Here is a 23,375-nt window from a genome sequence, read left to right on the forward strand (position 1 = left end):
TATTTAATAAAACTAATGGTTTCATACCCCAAAAACATTTATCACACAGGGGGTGACTTTCTTCAAAATTGTCTAGCCGTTTACGTGATTTTAGCTTACATACTTTTACACAAATTATTACCTTATTTTTAGGACAATAAGATTTAGACCAGAATGTTCCCGAGACCTCTTACTTAAAAAAATCAGACAAACATCTTGTTACCTATATACAAGAATATGATGCTATGTTGAATGATCTAATTGAACTAAATCTACATCTAATTGCACATTGAATGTTTAAAATTATTTTAATCTATTTGTTGCATTATTTCATGTTTATGGAAATATAGGATTATCGAAAGCGAACATTTATTTAGTCTATGTGTGGTATTCGGCAACCGTGAGCCATGCCTATGGCACCCCTGACCGGGGTTCGGGGAAGGGCCAAAGGCCCTCCCCCGAGTCCTGGGGAAGGGGTCTGCCGACCCCTTCCCTATGCCTAAAATTAATGATTGAATCTGACAGCCTTATTATGGTTAAGCTGTATTGTTAATTCCCCCCACCCTTCCCAGGGATGGGGGATCATTATTGCCCAAACTGACTATTGTATATGTATTATATTGCTTTTATTTATGATTATTTATTCCTATCTGTGTAGCTATTGTTTGTTGTATATAACTTTAGTAATCCTTAGACCTTCAATAAAGGAACAACTGAATAGATGCTGTTTATTATTTAGTGATTGCTAGAGAAGCGTAGCTTCTCTATAGTATAGGTGTCCACGTCTGTTCACACTGCCGTAGTCATTTTGGACTCTGGTGTCTGCCATTCATCCTAGGCGGATACCACATATGGTCTATAAGTCCGTCCGTAATAACGGAAAGCCCTATCGTATCATTCATTTAAACATGGAAGAATTGCCCCATCGATTGTAAACCTTTCACGCGAACTCAATACTATTCAATAAGGTAGTAAGCTTTTTTCTAAATCGATATGGTTTTCTTAATCAGTGAAGCTTCTTTCAGGCCCTGAGATGGTTTATGATATTTTATTTCCATAAATAAGTCTTGGAATAGTTTTATGCTGATTTTCTGCATATATAAAGCTCTAGATGTAAGGGGTGTAGCCGCTGGTTAAATTATAAAGTATAATACGAAAAGCGTATTACAACAAAGATTAACATCGAGTTTCTGAACTATCAAACACCATGTACTTTATTTTTCTTTGCTTGTTTACTTTGCTATTTCATTTATGTTTCATCCTTGTTATTGATTGTAGTATTTCATAGTAATACTAGAACATTCTACCTAGATAAAGGCGAAACAAGAGAAATTATGTTTATGATTATAGGAGCCTGTTATAAGAGCCATGTTGATTTGAAGCTTTAATTGTCCTTATTAGGAGTTTTTACAGCTGCTCATCCTAATATATAACGCAGTAAGGTTCTTTTATCTCAAACTTAAGATGTTAATGTCTATTGAACTGATTGAAGTTTTTAGCCTTGTTTTAGTAGTAATAATTTGGATAATTTTAGAATTTTTCACTGTTTATCTTCACTTTAAGAATCGATAACCAATCGACTGATATGGTTCTCCTTTGCACTGAAGCTTCATATAGGTCATTTAGCTAAATATTTTTTATGGAGGGTACCTACACCCAACAAAAAGAAATCGCCCCTGCCTAAAAATTCCCCCGCCCCTTTCCCCAAATTGCTTTAGGGCATTTCTCATAGTTTTAATTAACGATAGGAGCTATCCTTTACCAACGCACAAAATTAACCCAAATTATAGAAAGCTTCGCTTTTAAAAGTAAATGAAAGGTTGAGCTCTATATTCAAAAATTATAGAATAATCTACATACAAATGAAAAGTATAAATACAAGACAATCAAATAAATAAAAAGTTAATATCACAGAAAAACTTGCATTGGATAATTAATATAATCTTATAAAATTAAATTATTACATATGGTTTGGTATAATAAAACAGTTAAAAAAAAAAGTACAAGATGTCTTAAACCTAAATCTTCTCATATTTTGTTATTTTTTAACAACTTTGCTTTCATTCTTAATAATATAAATCTTGAATGGTATGTTATCCAGGGATATAAAGGGATAAGACAATGGCCGATATATTGATGTACATCCCCAATGACGCTACATAAAATTCCCTCTTCTGTAGATTATTGGTTGCAGCGTTATGTCACTCTTTGAATTTTATTTGGCTCTACTAAATAAATCAACCAATCAAAATTAAATAAAAGTTGTGAAGCCATCAAATCAGAAAACATTATTATAAAACTTTGGGGACTAGTGTAATAAATAGCCCGATTAGTATTGCCAAAAGCATATCATCTCTATAACTTTCCTTAAATAATACTTTAGTTAAAAGGAATAAAAGCAAAGTTGTTATTTGTTTTTATAAATCGTTATTCAAGTTGAACGTGAATAAAATCATTATTAAAAAATAACCTAAAAACTAACAAAATCATAATTTCTTAAAATAAATAAAATCTTCGTTATTCATTTTTAGAATAAAAAAACAGTTTAATTATTTTTAAGATTATATAGAATGAATAAATTAAACAAAAAATTAAAAGTGCCCTGGAAAATTTTACATTTTAATAATTGATAATTATCAATATTCAAAAACATTTTATTATCCAACATTATTTTATAATTTTGTGCTATTATATTTAATTATTAATTGATAAAAATATTGCATTATAGAATAAATATATTTATAATACTGTACGGCATAGTACTAAGTAATATTAAGGATCTAATAAAAATACAAAATTTTCTAAAATTTTTAAGCGAACAAAGATAAATTCAACTTGTAAAAAACCAGCTTTTTAAATCTTGAATTTCATGCTTAAAAAAATAACGGGATCATGGAAAAAAACGTAGTAGCGGATTTTGTCATATTTTCACAGTAGATTTTGATATTAGGTTAGGTAAAGTTAATGATTGGCCCGCATGGGCTAGTAAAGGAGAAAAGCTACTGTGAAAATACGACGAAACATGCTACTTTTCTTTCCATGATCCAAATAACGCAACTGTGTTGTATGCAGCTTAGCCTCTCTCAATCTCTGGGAAAGAGAAATGTACAGACAGAGGTTGAGTTCTGATAGGCTGGTCCGGATCTTCTCCAGGTGGCTGATACCCGTCATCTCCAGATCTAAATAGGGATATTAATAAAGCATTTTTTCAGTATTATGGTGTTTCTGAAAATGAACACTTATGGCGATTATGACAAATTTGTAATATGCAGAAGTGAATGAACAGGGTATACTGTAAAAGATTAAAAGTTAAAATAAAATGTGACATGTTGCTAATATAGTACATCTAATATTCAGCAACATATTAACACAGATATAAAGAATATGAAATTTATATATAATTATATTGATAGTTGTACATACAATTTGAGATTGTGTATCCGTTTAAGGCTATGCAAAAGCCTCATCATAACTTAGGATGATAACAAGCAGCTGTTAGGTCAGAGGCATGATATTTATAGACGTGCAAAAAAATAGTATTACTTGACAAGAATAGTTGGGACAATTATCGTGCAATCATAAGGTTTGATCGTCTGGTTTGGATAATAGGTTTCATAGGCCCTACTGTGTTATAAAAGGCAATCAAAAGGGTGTTTGGACAGAATAGGAGACAATTCTCTTCTTAATTAGCATTGGTTGTTGTACCTAGCTTTAGGTAAGAATTAGGTATTTTTCATAAATATATTTTAGCATGGCGGAAAATATGACAAAATTAATTAATGTTGTACCTAGCTTTAGGTAAGAATTAGGTATTTTTCATAAATATATTTTAGCATGGCGAAAAATATGACAAAATTAATTTTTTCTGCCGATACTACATCTCTTGAGTCTATATTTCTTTTTAAAGTTGAGGAGTAATCCCGGAATGTAATTGAACTTTGCTTTCATTCAAGGAAAAATAAGAATTTATAATTTAAATGTGTAACAGTTAGGGTCGACAGCCACTTTTAATCCTCAGGGAAATCAACCTTTTAAATTTTTAAATCTACAATGCTAAACATAATTTTTCAGTATGTCTGAGATATTAATCGGTTTCGAAGATATACTGGAAAAAATTCAAAAACTTACTTCTTTAATAACTCTTATTTATTAGACACGAGAAAAAAATATTTAACCTTTTATTTATTAATAATGGATTTAGAATATACGTGGATATTATGACAGGGGAGACATTGTCGTCAATTTAGCTTGCTAAAATGAAACTCGTTTATTGGCCAGTTGGTTCATCCAGTAGGAGTAGGTAAGGGGCTGGGGATGGGGTAAAGCGGTTGGAAGGGGGAGAAACGTTATTTTCAATTTATTAGAGAACATAAAATCTGATGTATTCTTCAAACAATAATATATCTATTTTACTAGGTTACCTGAACACTTTATCAAACCATTGATCCAGTTCAGTCTTGTCCAGGGAAGGTAGGGTTTGACACTGATCACGCAAGTTTTGTCTCTGCTCCCAGTTATATGTCTTGTTACCTTCCTCCTAGGTATGTGTTGTAAATATTAAATATTCCAGGGATATAAAGAGATAAGACAATGGCCGATTGATGTATAGTACATTCCCTATGATGATACACAAAATTAGCACTTCGATAGATTTCAAATAGTGGTTGAAATATTTGGACACCCAGTCTAATGAATCAACCAATCAAAATTCAACAAATGTCCTCAAAATTTGTCAACCATCCACATTAAATTCTAGTTTCAAAATAAAATTTTTAAAAAATCTTTTTAGGGGGGGGGGTATTTATTTCAGGGGCAATTTCTTGAAAGTATTGAGGTACATATTTAAACTTATAAAACTTTTCTGGACCTGTAGGAAATTTCTTTTAATACAACAATGTAGACATTTCTCCACACAATTAAAGAAAATATTTTATTTTTGTATTAAATGATTTGCTAATTTCTTGTATAAACCAATTAATATTCTAAAAAAAGATAAAAATAAAATATTTTCTATCTTATTCTTAGTCACGTTATTTAACAATTAAGACTTTCAGCAAATTTAAGATATAAAATAGAAATATTAAATCTGTACTCTTAACAAGTATGACTCTATTCATAAGGGAAGTGTCCAGTCCATCCCCAAAATAGTTAAGCTTTATATTGGACCCAAAAGAAGCTACCCCGAAAAAGATTGACAGAATTAAGAGTAGGGTCAATATAGCAATTAATAATAACATTTTCTCCTGTCTACAGAAATTATTTTAAAACGAGTAACTAAATATTAAAATACCTTAACAGAATTTAGAGTTGGGTCAGGAGCAATGGATAATAATAATTTTCTTCTTTGTTCTCCACTTCTCTTTATGAAGTCCTTGTAGAAATTTTTAACCTGGAATATTTTAAAAAAGGTATGAAAATCTTGCTTTTAAGGCCTGTATGAAAACCATGTGTGTATACAAATTACTGCATACATTAAAGGAAGATAATTTACATATAATAAAATCATATTAGTAAAGTTTTAATATTGCTATGAGAAGCTTCACTAAGAAGAAGAACCATATCAGTCCAGCAGGCACACAGACAAACATCCCGTTACTTTTATATAAGGATTATACAATTAATATTATATTCTTTTTACTTTCTATTTCAACTTTAGGTGCTTTGGCTATATTGGTCCTTGTAATTAAACAAATAGATAAGAATTACATGAGTAATATTTACTTAAAAGAAGCCAAGTTTACAATTGATGGGATTAAAAATATCAAATTTCATCATAAATAGTTACAGGAAGGCATATTTTATCCCAAGAATAGTTATTTATCGCATCGTATTATATACATGAATTTTAGTATGGATGAAAACCGGTTCTAATCCACCGGATATTAATACGTTTTGACGCCATACTGGAAATGTTTTCTTTTACTATTGTAAAAACAAAATTAAGGGAGGATGTGTTTCTTTTAACTCGAGAAAAATGAAAAAACACCAGGTGCTTCGCTCCTAGCATGTGGGGGAGAGTGAGGAAGAGTAATAAATAGCCTAAAACCATCCTGGGACATTAATTAAACTTCCATGTAATACATCATCTGACCAGACCAACCATTTCTGAGATCTTAAGCACCAGACAAAAAACTTTATAAAATAGTATACCTTTGATAAGGTTATGAAGTTTAGATGTTCACTTTCTCTGTGGTTTCTCCTAAAAACAAGGATAGAAACATTAATTACAAGAAGGTTTTAGAATAAATTGTAACTTACAAATAAACAGACTTTATTTTTGGGGGGGACCAACGTTTTTAAGATTCTTAGGAACATACAAATGTTTAAAACCAGTTTAAAGGATTGAATATTTTAAACATTTATAAATTCATGATAAGTTGTACTATCTGTTTTGGAAAATGCTTTATTTGGTCAAATTAGCAATTTGTATTATAAATTAACTAAATTCTTTCAAATTTTTAGTTCAGCAGTATAAAATATTTTGCAGTTCGTTGAACGATTATTTAAACACATGGCAACCAAATGGAAAATTTTATGAGTGAAATTTTTAGGGAAGCGCAACAACTATACAACCATTGAATAATCATCAGGGCTCGGCAGCCGCGCCTTCAGCCGCTGAGCTGTGAACGCGGCTTAAGTTGATGATTATTGTAATGTAGGAGTCTGGAACTATGAATGACTATTGCTTGATGTGGCTTAGGGTGGCTGCTGCTAAATTTAAATTTGATTGCTAAGAGTAGCTGAAGATAGCTACGACTGAGGGCAGCTGCTTCTTCGTCCAAACTGCCCAGCTTTCCCAAATCCCTGTAGTTTTTTGCAGTTGCTACTTTATATGTGTCTAAGCTGTTTAATTAAGTAATTCAACTGCTAAAAGCCGTTTCGTCAGGCTGAATACGGCTTAGGGTGACTTAGATAAGTAAGGTGTCGAAACTGTCTGTTTTGTTAAATCTTTAAATGCATTTTTTAAAATTTACCTAAAATCATATGTAGTTTCGATAATTTCCCTCCATAAACTTCTGTTATAATCAGCTAGCTTCATATGAGATTCCATCTAAAATTCAAAAAATGTTTTAAAGGAGAACTACCACTTCTACCACTAGCAAAAATAAAGTCACTGTGTTTTTGACAAAAAAAAGTGGGTGTTTTTCTGGTCAATTTCGTTTTTTTGCTGTATTTTTGGCGATATTTTTTATCTTTTGTCAAATTACACCTTTACATTACATGTGAATTTCTCAGCTATTATTTAAGATAGACAGCTGAAATTTTTGGTGATGATTCTCTGTTCCAATGTGGCCCGATAAAGCTTCAAAGGCAGAGAAACTTTTATCAAGGTTTCGTGATTTTTAAAAAGTATTTATCGTATACTCAAGAAATCAGCTTATTATCTTAAATGACATTTTATAAGTATGAAATGTAGAAAATTTTGTGTCTTTATCTCTGAAACTTTGGCAGAATTGTCAATTTTTAATAAACTTTACAAAACTTCAAACTTTCTTTGTTAGATGAAAGATTTGACTTTTTCTGTATTATTAAAAATTTGAAATTAGTTTGTTTTGTGTCTCGTTTTTGCGGTTGATATATTAAGCTTTTTAAAATTTATTTATTAGTCATGGATATAAATTAAGTTTTTGTGATGTGATAAAATTAATTTATATTGGTATCTAATTATTATTAGCATTTTTTTATGTTTGTCGTTTCTCTATAACTATCAGATTTAACTCCACTAACTCAATAAGTTCAATACTAGTTATTGTTCGCATCGTATTATAGACAGGTTTTCTCGGATATTAAAATTATAAGAGTAAAACCATTTTTTGTTAGACCTGAGTGGCCGATGCCAAGGCTAATAAAAATGGTATTAATTCTATGACTTTTATTGTGATATTCGTGGGAAATTGTCTGTAATACGTTGCTAAGCATGATTTTTCAGTATGGCTGAGAACCAGTTCTAACCTATCGGATATTAATCGGTTTCGGGGCCAAACTGAAAAAAAATGATTAACTAAATGTATTAGGTTCGAAACCTAGCAAAAACATTACCTTTGCAGATCTAAGCGCGCTAACATGTATCTTGAAATCTGAATGATTCAAGGATAAAAGATATTGTTCCAGGTCTTCAATACAGTTCTCTATTGCGTCATTCACTGCAGATGGTGGAAACTGACTTTCAACAGATATCCTACAAAAAAAAGGTAAATTTCGTTGAAATTATATAAATGTGATGTACTACACTTTGATTAGATTACCTTTGTCTGTAAGCTTTGAATTACTTTAACCTAATAAGTCACCGATGTTAAATATCAATTGGTACTTTCAAAGTTTCTCATAGTACCTATAGCTAGAACAGAACCCCTCCTCATTATTTTAAAAACAAATAAAAAACAGGCAGGGTGTTTATTTTCTATTTATAACCCTTGCTGACGGCCCTAACCCAGTGCAGTGGGGCTATATATAAATTATATAACCTACCCTAACAAAAAATTTTTTTAAATTTATTTCAAATAAGGGAAGGGCTCGATAAGGCACTATGAAGGAAATCGCTAATTATTTAAAGTATTTGATATAAAATCATACACATAATAAAGATTTCCACTTGATTAAAACCGGTTCTGAGCCGTACTGAATAAAAGGGGCCTTTTTGTATTATAAACAATCGTCTATTGTTCTATACACGGAGAAGTATCTATAAAAAGTTGCGATGAAGATAGACATATATTCTAACAAAATGTATACATGGCAATTTAAAAGAAGGTGTATCAACTTTTTCACTTTTTATTTAAGATAGCTAGCCGGTTCTTTTAGTAAGTAGTAGATGTAAAATTTTTCATAGAATTCAGATATGCAATCGGTTTTTTTTGTAGACCTCTTATTTTTTAAGTAATTTAAGTTTTTTTTTTTTTAAATTAAGTCGATTTTAAGGTACTAAAACGCAACAAAAAAAAGAAAGAAAATGGCCATTATGAACAAAAATAGTAAGATCTTTAATTTGACACCTTACTTTTTCAATTCTGTCAAGTAATTATTGAAAAAAAAACGATTTTTTTAAACCACAGGCAACCACCTTATTTTTTGAATTGAGAATAGAAATGGGAAGGGGGTAAAGAGGGGGTAACTAGGGGATGACGAAAGTGTTGCCTGTACAACAAAATACAATAGGCCATTTTTTCATTTTGTATTTTTTTTACTTTTTTTCAATTTTGCTTACAATGGATTCGTAATATTTTTCAGATTCTAAAGGTATATATGAACCCATATTTTTTTTACCTGTGAAATGATAAAATTAAATTCAAAGTTTTTATTCTCGTGGGTTTAAAAAAATCAATTTTTTCAATAATTACCTGACAAAATTCAAAAAGTAAGGTTTCAAATTAAAGATCTTACTATTTTTGTTTATAATGGCCATTTTTTTCCTTTTTTTTGTTGCGTTTTAGTACTTTAAAATCAACTTATTTTTTTTTAAAAAACTTAAATTACTTAAAAAATAAGAGGTCTACAAAAAAACGATTGCATATCTGAATTCTATAAAAAATTTTACATCTACTACTTACTAAAAGATCCGGCTAGCTATCTTAAATAAAAAGTGAAAAAGTTGATACACCTTCTTTAAGATGAAAGCAAGAACAGTGAATGATTTTGTATGTAGAGTAGTTGCACCTAAAAAGTTGAGAAAGAGTAGACAAATATTTGATAAATGTTCAAAAGATTTTGTTTAACTTAGTGTTATCTTTGATAGAGTTATCATCGAAGCTTTTTATAGTGCCTATAAAAATGACGTCATACTGGCCTACCATTGGTCAATTATAATGTATATTGGCCTGCCATTGGTAATTTAGTCTGTAATTTAGTAATTGGCCTAGCATTAGTCATCTGTATTGTATGAGGTATTTTTATAGGCATTATAAAAAGCTTCGTTGTCATCTACTCGCATTTGCTGCATTAATAGAATTTTAACAATGTACAGTAAATGGATAATAGAACAGGGAAAAAATGTATTCAAAGCTTGCTAACATGGAAATCATTTATTGGTCAGTTCGTTTACCCAGTAGGGGGGAGGGAATGCAGTAAAGGGGGAGGAAGGAGGGTTTCGTTATTTTAGCCCGCTGCGTGTTTCACTTTACTAGAGAACATGAAAATCTGGTGTAAAATCCAATAATAAAATATCCATTGTAAAGTAAAAGTAGATATTGTTTAAACAAAAGATTAAAGTTGGTTGTCCTTGACATCACTGAAAAGAAAATAAGATTCACAAGAGTATAAAGTGTAAACTGTACAAGATAATTTTTATTTAACTGTTTAAAAGAAAAGTAATTATTCATTAATAAAGAAGTACGTAAATATGAAATATAGAGATATTAGACTTAATCAAATCCTATATTTTATTTTAATTGATCATGTATTGATAAGTAAAATTTAAAAGTCATCCACCCCCGTGGTAAAATTAAAGGGAGTCAATACCATAAAACCGCCAAGAGGAGTGTAACGTTAAAAAGTACCCCCCCCCCCACCTACAAAATATAGGTAGAAAAAAATTTGCGCGCTTCACGCGTCAATTGAACATTGAACAATCACAGAACGTTTGTTTGACCTGGGAGTACGGGGATATATCCACTCCCTTACAATAAGATAACACCCCTCTTGAAATCTTATCACCGCCCCTCCCCCCGAAAATTTAGGTGTCTTATAGTAAGTAGGTGGTAAAATTTACATGTGCCCCCATGCAAAATCATGTGCACACCACCGCTGTTATAAAAATTTTATTGATTTTTAGCTCCTTTATAAATATATGAAAAATGCGTATTTTTAAAGATTTTTAAGACAAAAAATGTTATGGGGGTACGGGAGAGTGCACAAAAAGTCTAAATCTAGTATTTATGATATGTATAAACACAGTTTAATTTTATAACTTTTTTTATTGATGGAATACATATGTTTCTCTATAAAAATAGATCATCAGTTCCAATTAAGATGTATAAAATAAGAGTTAAAAAAACATATGTCCTTGCATTTTGAATCCTTTTAAAAGACTAAATATGAAAGAAGTGTTAGAAAATTATACCCCCTGCGGGGTTTTTTACTGCTTATATCCTCTTGGTATAATATTAATAATTTAATTATTTTCAGCCAGCTGGCCGCTGCTAAATAGTCTAGGAATGTGGAGCCGTTTACTTGAAACTTTTTTAATGTGTACACTTTAGTTCAAACTATCCATTTAAAGGGTCGAAATTCCCATATAAAGTAGTACGTTTTTTTGTTTGTCAGTCTAGATCTCGTTAAATTGTAAAATGATCAAGTTTCCATATTACATATATTCAAGTGTTTGAGTTATTCTAGGCTAATTTTCTTCCATAAAACCAAGACGCCTTCTGAAACTGAAAAAATCTGTCCTTTCGTGCCCTGTGTCTTAGATTGATTAGGCTTAGTTAAATGATAATAAAATTGTAAGAACTGTAGAAATAATTTGTAGGATACTGAGCCGACTTTCAATTGGGTCTTTGAATATCAGCCAATAGCATCGTAAAGCCAAGTCGCTTCAAAGTAGCAAAAAGCAATATGCAACCAATGAAAAACCAATGAAATACCAAGTAGTTATCTGGGTTATCATCTATACAAACAGTATGACCCTCGAAAAAGTTTTTTTTAGGTTGTACTGCCCTTATTTCTTAATGTATCATTAAAAGTAGCATATGTCCGTGTTCTCTGTACATTTCAACCCAAGCATATATAAAAAATTTAATTTTACCTCCATTTACACCAGAGATTTTTAGAGCTAAAGTTTTAAAAAAGTGACTGAGAAAATTTGTTTTTTTGGTTTCTTAGAATTTTTGGATGGTTATATTATGTCTTTCTGGTAACTGAAGAATGATATACAAAGAAAAACAAGTTAACTAATTATTTCTTTTTTATTCCACCAAAAAATATCAATTTTTAAAGACAAAAAATACTACTAAATGAATTGATTATTTGCAAATTTCAAGCTATTTACTTACCCTTATTTTTTAAAAGGAGTAATTATGACTAATTATGACAGTTGCTCCGCCCCCTTTTCTGACATCTCAATCCCTTAATAGGGGTTTAATTAAGCTTTTTAGACTAAAAAATCATTATATTGTAATTTTATTTTCTTTATAACTTTTTTGTTATTAAAGTTAGGATTATGAAACAAAAACAACTTTCCTGTTAAATTCATAAAGATTTATTTGGTTTTTCAATCTAAAACAATTTTGCATAATAAGTATGTTTTTCAAAATATCATTAAGCTTAAAAGACTCAAAAAATATGTATAAAAAATGCTTTTAACTTAAAATCAAAAAATTTTTTTTCATTTTTGTATAAAGTTTCTGCTAGTAACAAAAATAAAAGGATTTCTACCTTAATTTTGGTAAAAAAGTCGTTTCATGTTAAAAGTTACTTTTTGCTCAGTCACTTTTTCAAAACTTTAGCTCTAAAAATCTCCGGTGTTAATGGAGGTAAAATTAAATTTTTTTTATATGCTTGTGTGGAAATGTACAGAGAACACGGACATATGCTACTTCTAATGATACATTAAGAAATAAGGGCTGTACACCCTAAAAAATACCTTTTCGAGGGTCATTCTGTATGTTATTGGAGCCCGGTCCCTCACCTCTGTAAATGTCCAGTATTGGTGTGAGAAATGTGTGTGTGGTGTGTGTGTGTGAGGTGTGTGTCTGACATTTAATCTAAACTCAATTAACTGCGCCACCTCCTCTCTACCAAAACAACTCTTTCAAACAGAAGTCACAGAGATAGATTATGCGAGAAAAAAATATCTGTCAAATATTTTTAAAGCGAATCTTTTCTATTTATAATTAGGTTCGGTCCGTCCGTCCGTAACAGATAGCTTTTTTTCATTAATAAATGCATGTTAGAATTGTCTTATCGATTTCAAATTTTGCATGGTGATTCCTTAAGTAGTTAGGTAAGATTTAGAAAGCGTAGCAACTCTATAATCATTACCAAAATGTCCTTACGTCAATTTTAAACATTTTGATTTTTTTACTTTTTTAACAACAATTTTTTATGTGAACTAATCATCTGATTGATCTGATTTTTGGTATATTGATTCATGGGACAACAAAGTATAATGTAATAAGCGAAGCAACTCTATAATCAAGACCTTACGAAAATGTAAGTATGTCCATAAACATTATCCTGAATCAAGCAGTTTTTTCAACAAATTTACTTACAATTTTGCTTTGACCCCTATACATTTATATTATGATTATTCAGTTCTGACACTATACAAGTGTTAATGTCCGTTTGTCCTACCGTGCTTCGTTTTTATGGATGTTGTCATCCTTGTTAAAATACAAATATAGCTATTATCCGTCGGTTTAATTTCATTAATTGAAAGCTTAAAATCAAAGGGCAATTTGACTTGTAAAATAAGATACAAACGCCTGACAATAATTGTCGAAAACTGTTTAAAAATTAAATATTATGGTATTTAAGGTTTAATGCATATTTGACTAAATCAAAGCATTTAATATTATATAAATTTTAAAAATAAATCTTAACAAACAAAATTATGCATTTTTATTCTCTTGAATCAATATTGTTGATTAATAAAAAAAGTTAATTTTGTAAAAAAAATTATGATTTTAATAATGCCGATTTTTTAATTCATATTTGATATACCTATACAAAAATGGATATTGAATATACGTGGATTTATTGACAGGGGGAAAATTTGGGATCTATAAGGTTGCCAACATGGACCTCATTTATTGGTCAGTTCGTTCATGCAGTAGGAGGAGAGGGGATGAAGAAAAATTAAAATCTAGTGCAACATCCAAGTGATAAATTATCTTTTTTTATACACTATCCCTCTTATTTCCAGAAATTAACTAACCATATACACTGTTTACCTTTTTAAAATGCAAAACGTTTTCTTTACAACTTTCATTTTTATGGTCTTTTAGCTAATTGCCTTTAAACACTATTGTACATGCGAAAAAATGTAAGTTTAGAGCTAAATGATTAAAATTCTATTGACTTTTCGCCTTGATTAAGGGCTTAAAAAAAGCTTAAAACTATAGTAGGTATATTCCCCGAAAAAGGCCAACACACACGGACAGACAATACATCGTTCTGAATTGCATAAATAAATATGGCAAAACTAGATTTGCTAAACCCACGTTAGTTTTAAATAAAAAAAAATTATAAAAAGTGAAACCAAAATGATTGAAATATTTCAAGTTTTAAAATGTGGTCTACAAACATTCATTGCTTCATTCAACTGTTTTTAAACTGTAAATTAATGTTTAAAGGAGAAAGGGGATGGGGCTAATTTTTGCCGTTGGCAATGGAAAGGTTTTCTCGTTTACCAGACGATAATATCCCCTTTAAAATGTCATAAAGGGTATTTGTAATTATGATGTAGCTTTGTTCATAAAAATTCTAACTAACCTAAACCCAATGCTTCCATTAATTTTTCTGACATCACAGTTTACAAGATAGCCAAGGATAACATGATTCCGAAGTCGCGTAATCACTCTCTCACGCACCATGTGGGTAAACACCTCTGAAATAGAAATGAATATAGAATACGCGTGGATATTATGAGAGGGGAAAAATTGTCAATTTAGGATGCCAACATAAACATTTTTTATTGGTCGGTTCGTTTATCCAGAAGGAGGGGAGTTTCCCTTTATTAAAGTACATGATAATATGGTGTATGATCCAAGTAATAATAAATCCAATAAATTAGAATATAGCTAAAACAAGAGTAACATAATACCATGTAAGGGTAAACACCAAAAAAAAATACATATCTTCTTTGATAAATTAGTCTCTGTGAAAGAAAGGTTTACCTTATTTTTATACCAATCCGATTTTAAAATAAATGACATTTAAGGGGAATTATACATATTTTTTTGAGGTGGGGTGGGCTATTATTTTCATTGGCGATTTTTTTGCACCCAAAATAGTTATTAACATTCCCAGAACCTATGAGAACCCAATCGATCCAGCAGTTAGCGAGATCCTAAGATAACATAGACAGAAAGACTCATAGACATCCTTATAAAAGGAAGAAATAAATATTTTACCTAAGATACAACTTTTCTCCAGGGTAGATGAATTAATCTGAAGAAAGAAAACGACCATAGACATTGTATGCTGTTCATTATCAATAACCACAGTATTCGAACCTTTAGACATTTTATTTCTTATACAAAACAGGATTACACATTAATTTTTACTATAAAATATGTGTACGTTCGTCTGTCACTTTGTCAACAACAAAAAAAACTAATCTATTTTATCTTTTTCCTTAAAGAACAAGTCTAAAATAATGTGAACTTTTAATGCCTGTTTAAAATTTTAATTCCTTATTTTACACCTCCAAAAATAGCTTGGATGTCCTTGATAAAAAAAACTTTACTTGCTCAAAAAACTTTATATTTTATCTCATATGATGTTCTTTAGTAGGAAAATAATTTAAATTTTTTAATTAATTATGAAAAATGATATTATGATTAACATTTAATTTCTTTTCAAGATGTTTAAGTGAAATTAATCCGAGCTAAATATATATTACCGGGTTTGAAAAGTATATTAAAGGAAAAGAATTTCTAGTATGGCTTGGAAACCGATTAAAACTGGATTAACTGGATTAAAACAAGTTATTATAGGGAAAAAATCATTCATCGTTTCGTATTATAGATAACTTTCCCTTGAAAAAAAGAAATTATAGAACTACTCCCTGTTTTGTTGGCCCAGTCGTTAGGAAGAAATAAATCCGATATTTTTTTTATTTTAATATTAGCGGAAAACTATCCATAATATGATATAAAAACTGTCCTTCAACAAATGTACATTCAGTTTTGTTATGACTTATAAATTAATGTTTTGCCACCCTACAAGAGTTATTAATCGTCTGTTCTTCCTTTTAATTTTATAGCATAGGCGTCCAAGGGGGGGGGGTAATGGGGCGATTACCCCCCCCCCCCCCCAAACGAATTTGGGGGTGCCGTAGGCACCACCAAAATTTTTTTCATTTTACCCCCCCCCCCCATTTACCCCTACCCTGGGGGTGCCGTAGGCACCCCCAACCATTTAGGAGGGGGTATTTAGGTATTTACCCCCCCCCCAAGCAATTTTGGGGGGGTATATACCCCCCCCCCAAATCGAAAATCTCTAACAAAAAAAATTTTTGCGCGCTTCGCGCGCATTTTTAATACTAAATTTTGATAAAATTTAAATTAAACAAATTTTACCCCTGCCAACAGATTTCATGGGGGGTAATTACCCCCCCCCCCCAAGCAAATTTTACCCCCGGGGTAAAAATATTGGGGGGGGTAAAAAAAATTTGCGGCGCGCCATTTTACCCCCCCAAAACCCAGGGATAAGGGATAGGAAACCTGGCCATTTATTAGGTCCCGGCTTAGATTCTAAAGGGATATTGCAACTTTTACAAATTCCTATCAAACTGGCGGACGCTCCCAAGTAGCTATCGCTCTAAACCAATAAGAATAGGCCTGTTTTGTATCAACCAATCACCAATTGGCGGAAATTTTAGAAGCAGAATTCTAGAAAAAATAATGATTTGTCTGCTACTAAAAAATAAATATAAATGGTGTTGGTTCACATTAGCTTAATTATTAAATCTGCTTAGAGTTAAACATTAAAAAAGGGCCATATAGAAAAAACAAAAAAAAAGGATTATTTTTTGGAAAGAAGGTATCTACGAATTTTCATTTGGTAGTTTATAAATTACATGTTGTATTTTGAATTTTAAAAATTTAATACAGAATTGATACAACACCTTAACCCTAATATTTGTACAATACAACACAGTACAAATCTATCATTACATAATAGTATCCAAAGAACTTGATAGAATGTTACCCAAGTGCATATTAATTTATTTATTTTGAATTTTAATTAGCAATGAAATTTTCAAATAAAATTTTTACTCATTAATAAAAATGCAAATAATACAAACTAAAATCTGTCTGAGGGAAACCCAACGATAGCTTTCTGACAGTTCAAATTACCAAAGTAAAAGATAAAAAAAATTTTGGGAGAGAAAAAACTTTATTTTAACAAAAGCCATTAATATATTGGTTTATAAAAAGTTATGTTTTTTACTTTAAACTAGCTACCTGAATTTGATTCTATACTTTATCTACACACACACACAGCTTTTTCATTAGCGTTTATAACGAACTACTGCGCCATCCCAAAACTGGTTTATTAGGCCTAGGCTTGAAATAGGCCTGAAAGAATATTTTCCTACGTTTCCCATCCCTTATCCTTGCCAAAACCGAATTACCCCCCCCCTTAAAAAAATTTTACCCCCCCCCCAAAATAAAAAGCTTGGACGCCCCTGTTTTATAGCTTTGCTTTTATGGATGTTGTCATCCTTGTTGAATTACATTTGATTGCATTTGATCATCCACTGTGTACTTAAATCTGCTATTTTGTATAAAAAAAAACCTAGAGGAATCAAAAGATCTCTTTCTGTACACTCGCTCCCCTCGGCTCCCCCTCCCCCTCCCCTGGCCACTGGTGCAGTCTCGTTGTTGATGTTTGTATTGTGGTGCTTGCTACTGGAGGCCAACGCTGACTTCAACCTGATACACATAATTTATTGTAGATTTATTATATAAAAATTCGAAATTGGTAATAGGGATATAAAGAGATAATAAAATGCCAATAAAAATTGATGTACAGATCCAATGATGATAAACAAAATTACTCCTTCTGTAGATTACAAAGAGGTCGAAATGTTTGGACCCTAAACTTAATAAACCAACAAATCAAAAGTAAAAAAAAAATCCTAAAATCGTTAAACTAACGAATAAGAAAGCGGCTATCATAAAACTTTGTTGAGTAGTGTATTAAACAGTCAATTGTTCGTTCCCTCTCTGTTAACACATAGACAGAGATCATATCAAAATCAAAATGATTATTATCCTTTACCTGGGCGGAGATTGAGAGGTAGGTCTGGATCCCTGTGAGGTTGAGGCGCCAGCTCCGGGAGGAGATATGGAACCCTTCCGAGAAGATCCTGGGATAATGAATTTAAGAAATTAAGACTTATAAGTGTCCTTTTAGTATTTCAACACTTTATTATATAAAGTAGTAAGGTTTTTTTGTCTGTAGCTTAAGATTTCTGAACTACTGAACCGATTTAGTCTTCTATTTTAGAGAAGTTTCACATAGATTCCTGGATGGTTTTAGGCTATTAAATCTTATATGTCAATTTGGATTTAGGCTATTATTCTACTTTCCTTACTACTTCAAATACAGAGCTCCTAAATGCTAGGAGCGCAGCAGCTAGTTATTATGTAAAGTTAAAAGTAGTAAGGTTTTTTTGTCTGTAGCAGTGACAGTAATATTATTCTGAAATTATCATTATATAGTATTTATGTTTTGCCAACATTTGGGTACCATTAAAATTCTACGGAGGGGTAGAAATATATTTGGGAAAAGTATTAATCTTAGCTGACCTTTGTCCGTAAATAAATATTCAAATTTTCTATTTATTGTTTTGAACCCTTTCTACTTTCTTATCAACGAAGACACTCAGTCCATAGATATATGGCTTACTGAAATATATTGACCAAGTGTCTCAAATTTCTGACCGAACAGGGAATATTATTTTTATTTCAATTAGGGGTGTGACTGGTCTGTAGCTTAAGATTTCGATAACTACTGAACTGACTGAGTTCTTCATTTTATGGAAGCTTCTTACAGGTTTGAGGCTATTTTTCTCCTTCAAATACATTTTATGGAAGCTTTTTACAGGTTTCCGGATGGTAAGAGGCTATTAAATTTTTATATCTAAGTCTGGTTTTCGGATATTATTCTACTTTCCATACTTAAAACACATCTCGCGTGTAATTCAAAATAATTCAAAATTCATTCCTTGATCAGATCTAGGTGCTGTAAGGCTGTTTAGAGTCCGGGGGACATGACCAGTACTTGGCTTCCGTGTCTCAACTTTATCACTGAATTTTATAGTCTTTGTCTCTGTGCCTTTCGTTGTTCCATTTGCAGGTTTAGGTTTTCCATTGAGGGAGTACGGCTCTGTGCTTGGCTGACCATCTTTTTCAGAGGGATAGTCACATGATGGCAGGGTATTCAATTTTTTAAAAGCTTGAAATAAGTTTTTACTACATCGTATTAAAGACAGCTTTACACATTACTATTATTCTAATATTCATGGAAAATTGTCTGTAATACAATGCTATACATGATTTTTCAGTTTAGCTGAGATCGGTTTTTACAAACATGTTGAAAGTTTTTTGTGTGACAAAGACACACTTTTATAAATAATTTTAGACATATACCTCAACACCATAACCAATTAGAAAGATTCAAAAGTTCGGCATCCTCCCTAAAAGGGCAGGATTAGTTTTTTTCGAAATAAGATACATTTTAAATCTAAAGATAGTAAAAAACATCTATTATTTATGCAAATGTTATATCCTTCAAGGAACTATACCTTTGATGGCTGAACTAAAAGCAGGTCTAATCTCAGTATTGGCACTGGGGCCTCGTTTTAATGTGGTTGGCGCATTTATTTTTATAGCTGTTGATATGGCTGCGCCTTTATCTTCACCATCAGCTGTAGTATTATCAGACTTGATAGAATCAGTATTAGCCACAGCAGATCCATTAACTGTTTCTTTAGTAGTATCACTATTGGCTTCAGTTTTTGCTGTTGAATTTACACTAAAAAAAAAATCAAATTATTAAAATTTTAAGAAATTAACATGAAGAAAAAAAACGCCGGTAATGTTTATTATTTATTTGATTGTTTGAGAATCCTTTACCAAATAACATTATTCTCATAATGACTTTGTGTTTGAGTTACTCGGCATTTTAACACTTACAAAAATGAAAGGAATGTTTTTTTAGTCAAAAGTTTAACTGAGTTAGCCTAAAAAGAGTTAGTAAAGCATAAAGGACAACTCTCTGAAAATCCGAATATCTTTTGAATTTCTCATTTATAGACGACCTTATTGTATAATAATAAAATCATGATTAACACCATTAACATAGAATGTACCTTTTTTCTTTGCAACTTTTTCTGTGCTTGTTTATTAGATTTTCCGAATGTACAATTCTCTCGACATTGTCAGATTTGAACCAGTCAGCAAGTAGTGGGTTCATTTCAACCTGCAACCAGTTTTAAAGTTAATTTAAAACAAGAATTTCCAGGGATCTAAAGGGATAAGACAATGTCCGATAAATTAATGTTCATCCCCAATGATTATATGCAAAATTACCCATGTCGCTTATGTTAACACAGCCAAGTAGCAGAAAATAATTTAGAAGCAGACAAATGGGGAAAAAGGAAGGGAGGTACTTGTCTGTTATTTCTACAGAATGGGTATTATTTTATAGTTTGGGATGAACATTAATTTATCGTCCACTGTCTCATCCATTGAAATGACAAACCCCAAACTGTCCCAGTTTCGAGCAAGACGATTCCAGTTTCGTCATTTACGGGAAAGAAAAAGGGAAGGGGGGAAGAAAATCTCTTCAAAAGAGATGGGAGAAAAGGGAAAAGATTTTCTTCCCCCCTTCTCTTTTTATATGACGTCACAGGAATCGTCTTGCTCAAAACTGGGACAGTTTGGGGTTTGTCCTTGAAATCGCTGCAAGAAACTAAACTATAATAATGATTTTTATTAAAACGCACCTTGCATTGTAGAGCTTCACATCTTGTATCCAGAAAATCTGCTCTTCGTTTCAATATCAGATCTGTCAACTTTCTTGTCTGAAATATATTTTATAATCAATACAAATAGATAGGCTAACCAGCAGGGATCTAAAGGGATAAGACAATGGCAGATAAATTGACGTACATCGCCGATGATTATACACAAAACTGTAGTATTCTGTAGATTACATTTAGTAATTGCAACGTTTGGAAACTTAACTTGATGAACCAATTATTAAAAAATGCTTTAAAAGTTCCCTAAGTTTGTTTTTAAGCCAACGAAGAAGAAAACGTTACTATAAAACTTTGGGTACTAGTGTAATAAACAGCCCAATATCTCCTCCCACCATGCTAATCAGGCTTTCATCAAATTCGGGGGAGGGTCTATAAACCTAACCAAATTTTTGAATAAGAGATATTATTTTCATACAGTTCTTTGGTCCATCCTGCATGTGATTTTCTTTTGAAATCCTATTTTTGTCCGTAGCTTAAAATTTCGATAACTCCTGTTCCAATTGAGTTTTCCATTTCAGGGAAGCCTCAAATAGGACCCGGGATGGTTTTAGGATATTTAATTTTTTATTTATGTCTTGGGATGGTTTTAGGCAATTTTCTGCTTCCCCTATCCCTATGAATACGAGCCGCTAGTAAAGAATGAAAGTATTATTATTTAAAAGTACCTGTTCTATGTCAATATCTCCAAAAGCAAGGCACTCAAATCTATGATTCTCAAGAAACCTCTAAATACAATGTATAATTAATGATTAATTAGTGAGTATTATGAACAAACTGCAGTGTACTTCAGCAGCTATGCTACAATTAAGTGTAGCAGTAGAGCAGCTAATATCCTTGCTACTCAAATACAAACCATAGCAGACATTTAACAAAGAAAGTGGTATTTATCGCATCGTATTATTGACAGCATTCCGCTTAAAATGAAAAATTGTAAACTAATTTTGTCAGCCCCAAGGATTCGTAGGCTCGGGCTAACAAAACTGGTACTAACAATATGATTTTTATTCCATATTCGAGGAAATTTGTCTGTAAAACAATGCTATATATGATTATTCAGACGAGCTCAGAACCGGTTCTAATCCAGCGGATATTAATCGGTTTCGAAATAAGACTGGAAATTCACTTAATGAACAATAAATTTACTCATATCCCCAACTTTACATTTCTAATGAAAACAAAATTAATTTATCCTTTTCTGACACTAAATAAAATACGTATTTATCTATTTAATTCAATAATTAAAATTCTTTTTAAAAATGATTAGATTTTTAGAGAATTTTTGTCATTTGTTTTCGTATTATCAAAAGTAACAAAAGGCTTTTGGATTAATCCTTTGTTGTTAGTAGAAGAAAAAAACTTTTTAATCAAGTTTCTTACTAACTGAAAATTATGTATATTTTTGAAAAAAGAGTTATTTCATTACTGTTCAAATACAATGATAACAAGGATGATAACGTATCTAACAGTGAAGCTCTAAAATCATACAGTTGAGATAATTAATATTAACACTTAAAGATTGTCAGAAATTATAATTTGTTGCAAAATTCCTTTAAAACAAAATACTGTTTGAGGTCATACTTACAGAAGATGATTAAAGTCCCTCAACAGATTATGACGTCATACGATAGAATAGTCAATAAGAGGCCAGGATACACTGTAATTGACCAATGGTAAAATTTATGCTGGCCTCTCATTGCTAATTTTATCGTATGACGTCATAATCTGTTGAGGGACTTTAATCATCTTCTACTTACATTTTCAGACATGATTATAATGATGCTTCGCTTAGAGCCTTCTGTCGGGATTAGACATAGGAATACAAATCCCACGCAAAATCTATAAGTTTTTTAAAAAAAATAAGAAGAGGGGACAACAAGCACTTTGTGTGAAACTAACCGCATTGCTGCAAAAAAATATATAAAAATTGAAACCTGAGCAAAGTCCAGGACATGGTCAAGATTGATTTCTTGTAGCTGAGCCCATCTTTCTTCACGTGACCACACCTTGCTACTCAACAGGGTGTTCATCAAATATTTAGACTGACTCCTAGAATAATCATAATACAGGGTGTATCTATAATAATAATATTTCCTCATGTGACCACACCTTGCTACTCAACAGGGTGTTCATCAAATATTTAGACTGACTCCTAGAATAATAATAATAATAATACAGGGTGCATCTATAATAATAATACTTCCTCATGTGACCACACCTTGCTACTCAACAGGGTGTTCATCAAATATTTAGACTGACTCCTAGAATAATAATAATACAGGGTGTATCTATAATAATAATATTTCCTCATGTGACCACACCTTGCTACTCAACAGGGTGTTCATCAAATATTTAGACTGACTCCTAGAATAATAATAATAATAATACAGGGTGTATCTATAATAATAATACTTCCTCATGGGACCACACCTTGCTACTCAACAGGGTGTTCATCAAATATTTAGCCTGACTCCTAGAATAATAATGATAATAATACAGGGTGTATCTCTAATAATAATATTTCCTCGTGTGACCACACATTGCTACTCAACAGGGTGTACATCGCATATTAGAGTAAAATACTGGATGGGGAAGGGGTTAAATTACTGTATTTCCCTACCCTAATGACCTTGTGCCGGCTCTCAATCGGTTTCTTGAGAATCAACCAATGGTGACGGGAATATTA

The 23,375-nt window shown here is 31.4% G+C and overlaps 1 protein-coding gene across 1 annotated transcript in view; it reads right to left on the reverse strand.

The window, feature by feature from the left end:
* Positions 1 to 1,795: 1,795 nt before the first annotated feature.
* LOC145312587 (insulin-degrading enzyme-like) overlaps positions 1,796 to 23,375 on the reverse strand; it is a 66,503-nt gene continuing 44,923 nt past the window's right edge. Inside the window, exons 28-43 of the mRNA XM_080151842.1 lie at positions 22,624 to 22,738; positions 21,358 to 21,417; positions 20,657 to 20,734; positions 20,021 to 20,130; positions 19,454 to 19,683; positions 18,872 to 19,053; positions 17,926 to 18,011; positions 17,440 to 17,576; positions 15,048 to 15,149; positions 14,407 to 14,521; positions 8,020 to 8,158; positions 6,954 to 7,030; positions 6,130 to 6,178; positions 5,270 to 5,368; positions 4,401 to 4,516; positions 1,796 to 3,158 (exon numbers count right to left, since the gene is read on the reverse strand). Coding sequence (XP_080007968.1) covers positions 3,053 to 3,158; positions 4,401 to 4,516; positions 5,270 to 5,368; positions 6,130 to 6,178; positions 6,954 to 7,030; positions 8,020 to 8,158; positions 14,407 to 14,521; positions 15,048 to 15,149; positions 17,440 to 17,576; positions 17,926 to 18,011; positions 18,872 to 19,053; positions 19,454 to 19,683; positions 20,021 to 20,130; positions 20,657 to 20,734; positions 21,358 to 21,417; positions 22,624 to 22,738 — 1,801 coding nt within the window. The 3' untranslated portion in view covers positions 1,796 to 3,052. The remainder of the gene's footprint in view (positions 3,159 to 4,400; positions 4,517 to 5,269; positions 5,369 to 6,129; positions 6,179 to 6,953; positions 7,031 to 8,019; positions 8,159 to 14,406; positions 14,522 to 15,047; positions 15,150 to 17,439; positions 17,577 to 17,925; positions 18,012 to 18,871; positions 19,054 to 19,453; positions 19,684 to 20,020; positions 20,131 to 20,656; positions 20,735 to 21,357; positions 21,418 to 22,623; positions 22,739 to 23,375) is intronic.

This window comes from Acartia tonsa, chromosome 2 (assembly GCF_053477335.1).
Source record: "Acartia tonsa isolate MP-2025a chromosome 2, ASM5347733v1, whole genome shotgun sequence".
NCBI classification, from domain to species: domain Eukaryota; kingdom Metazoa; phylum Arthropoda; class Copepoda; order Calanoida; family Acartiidae; genus Acartia; species Acartia tonsa.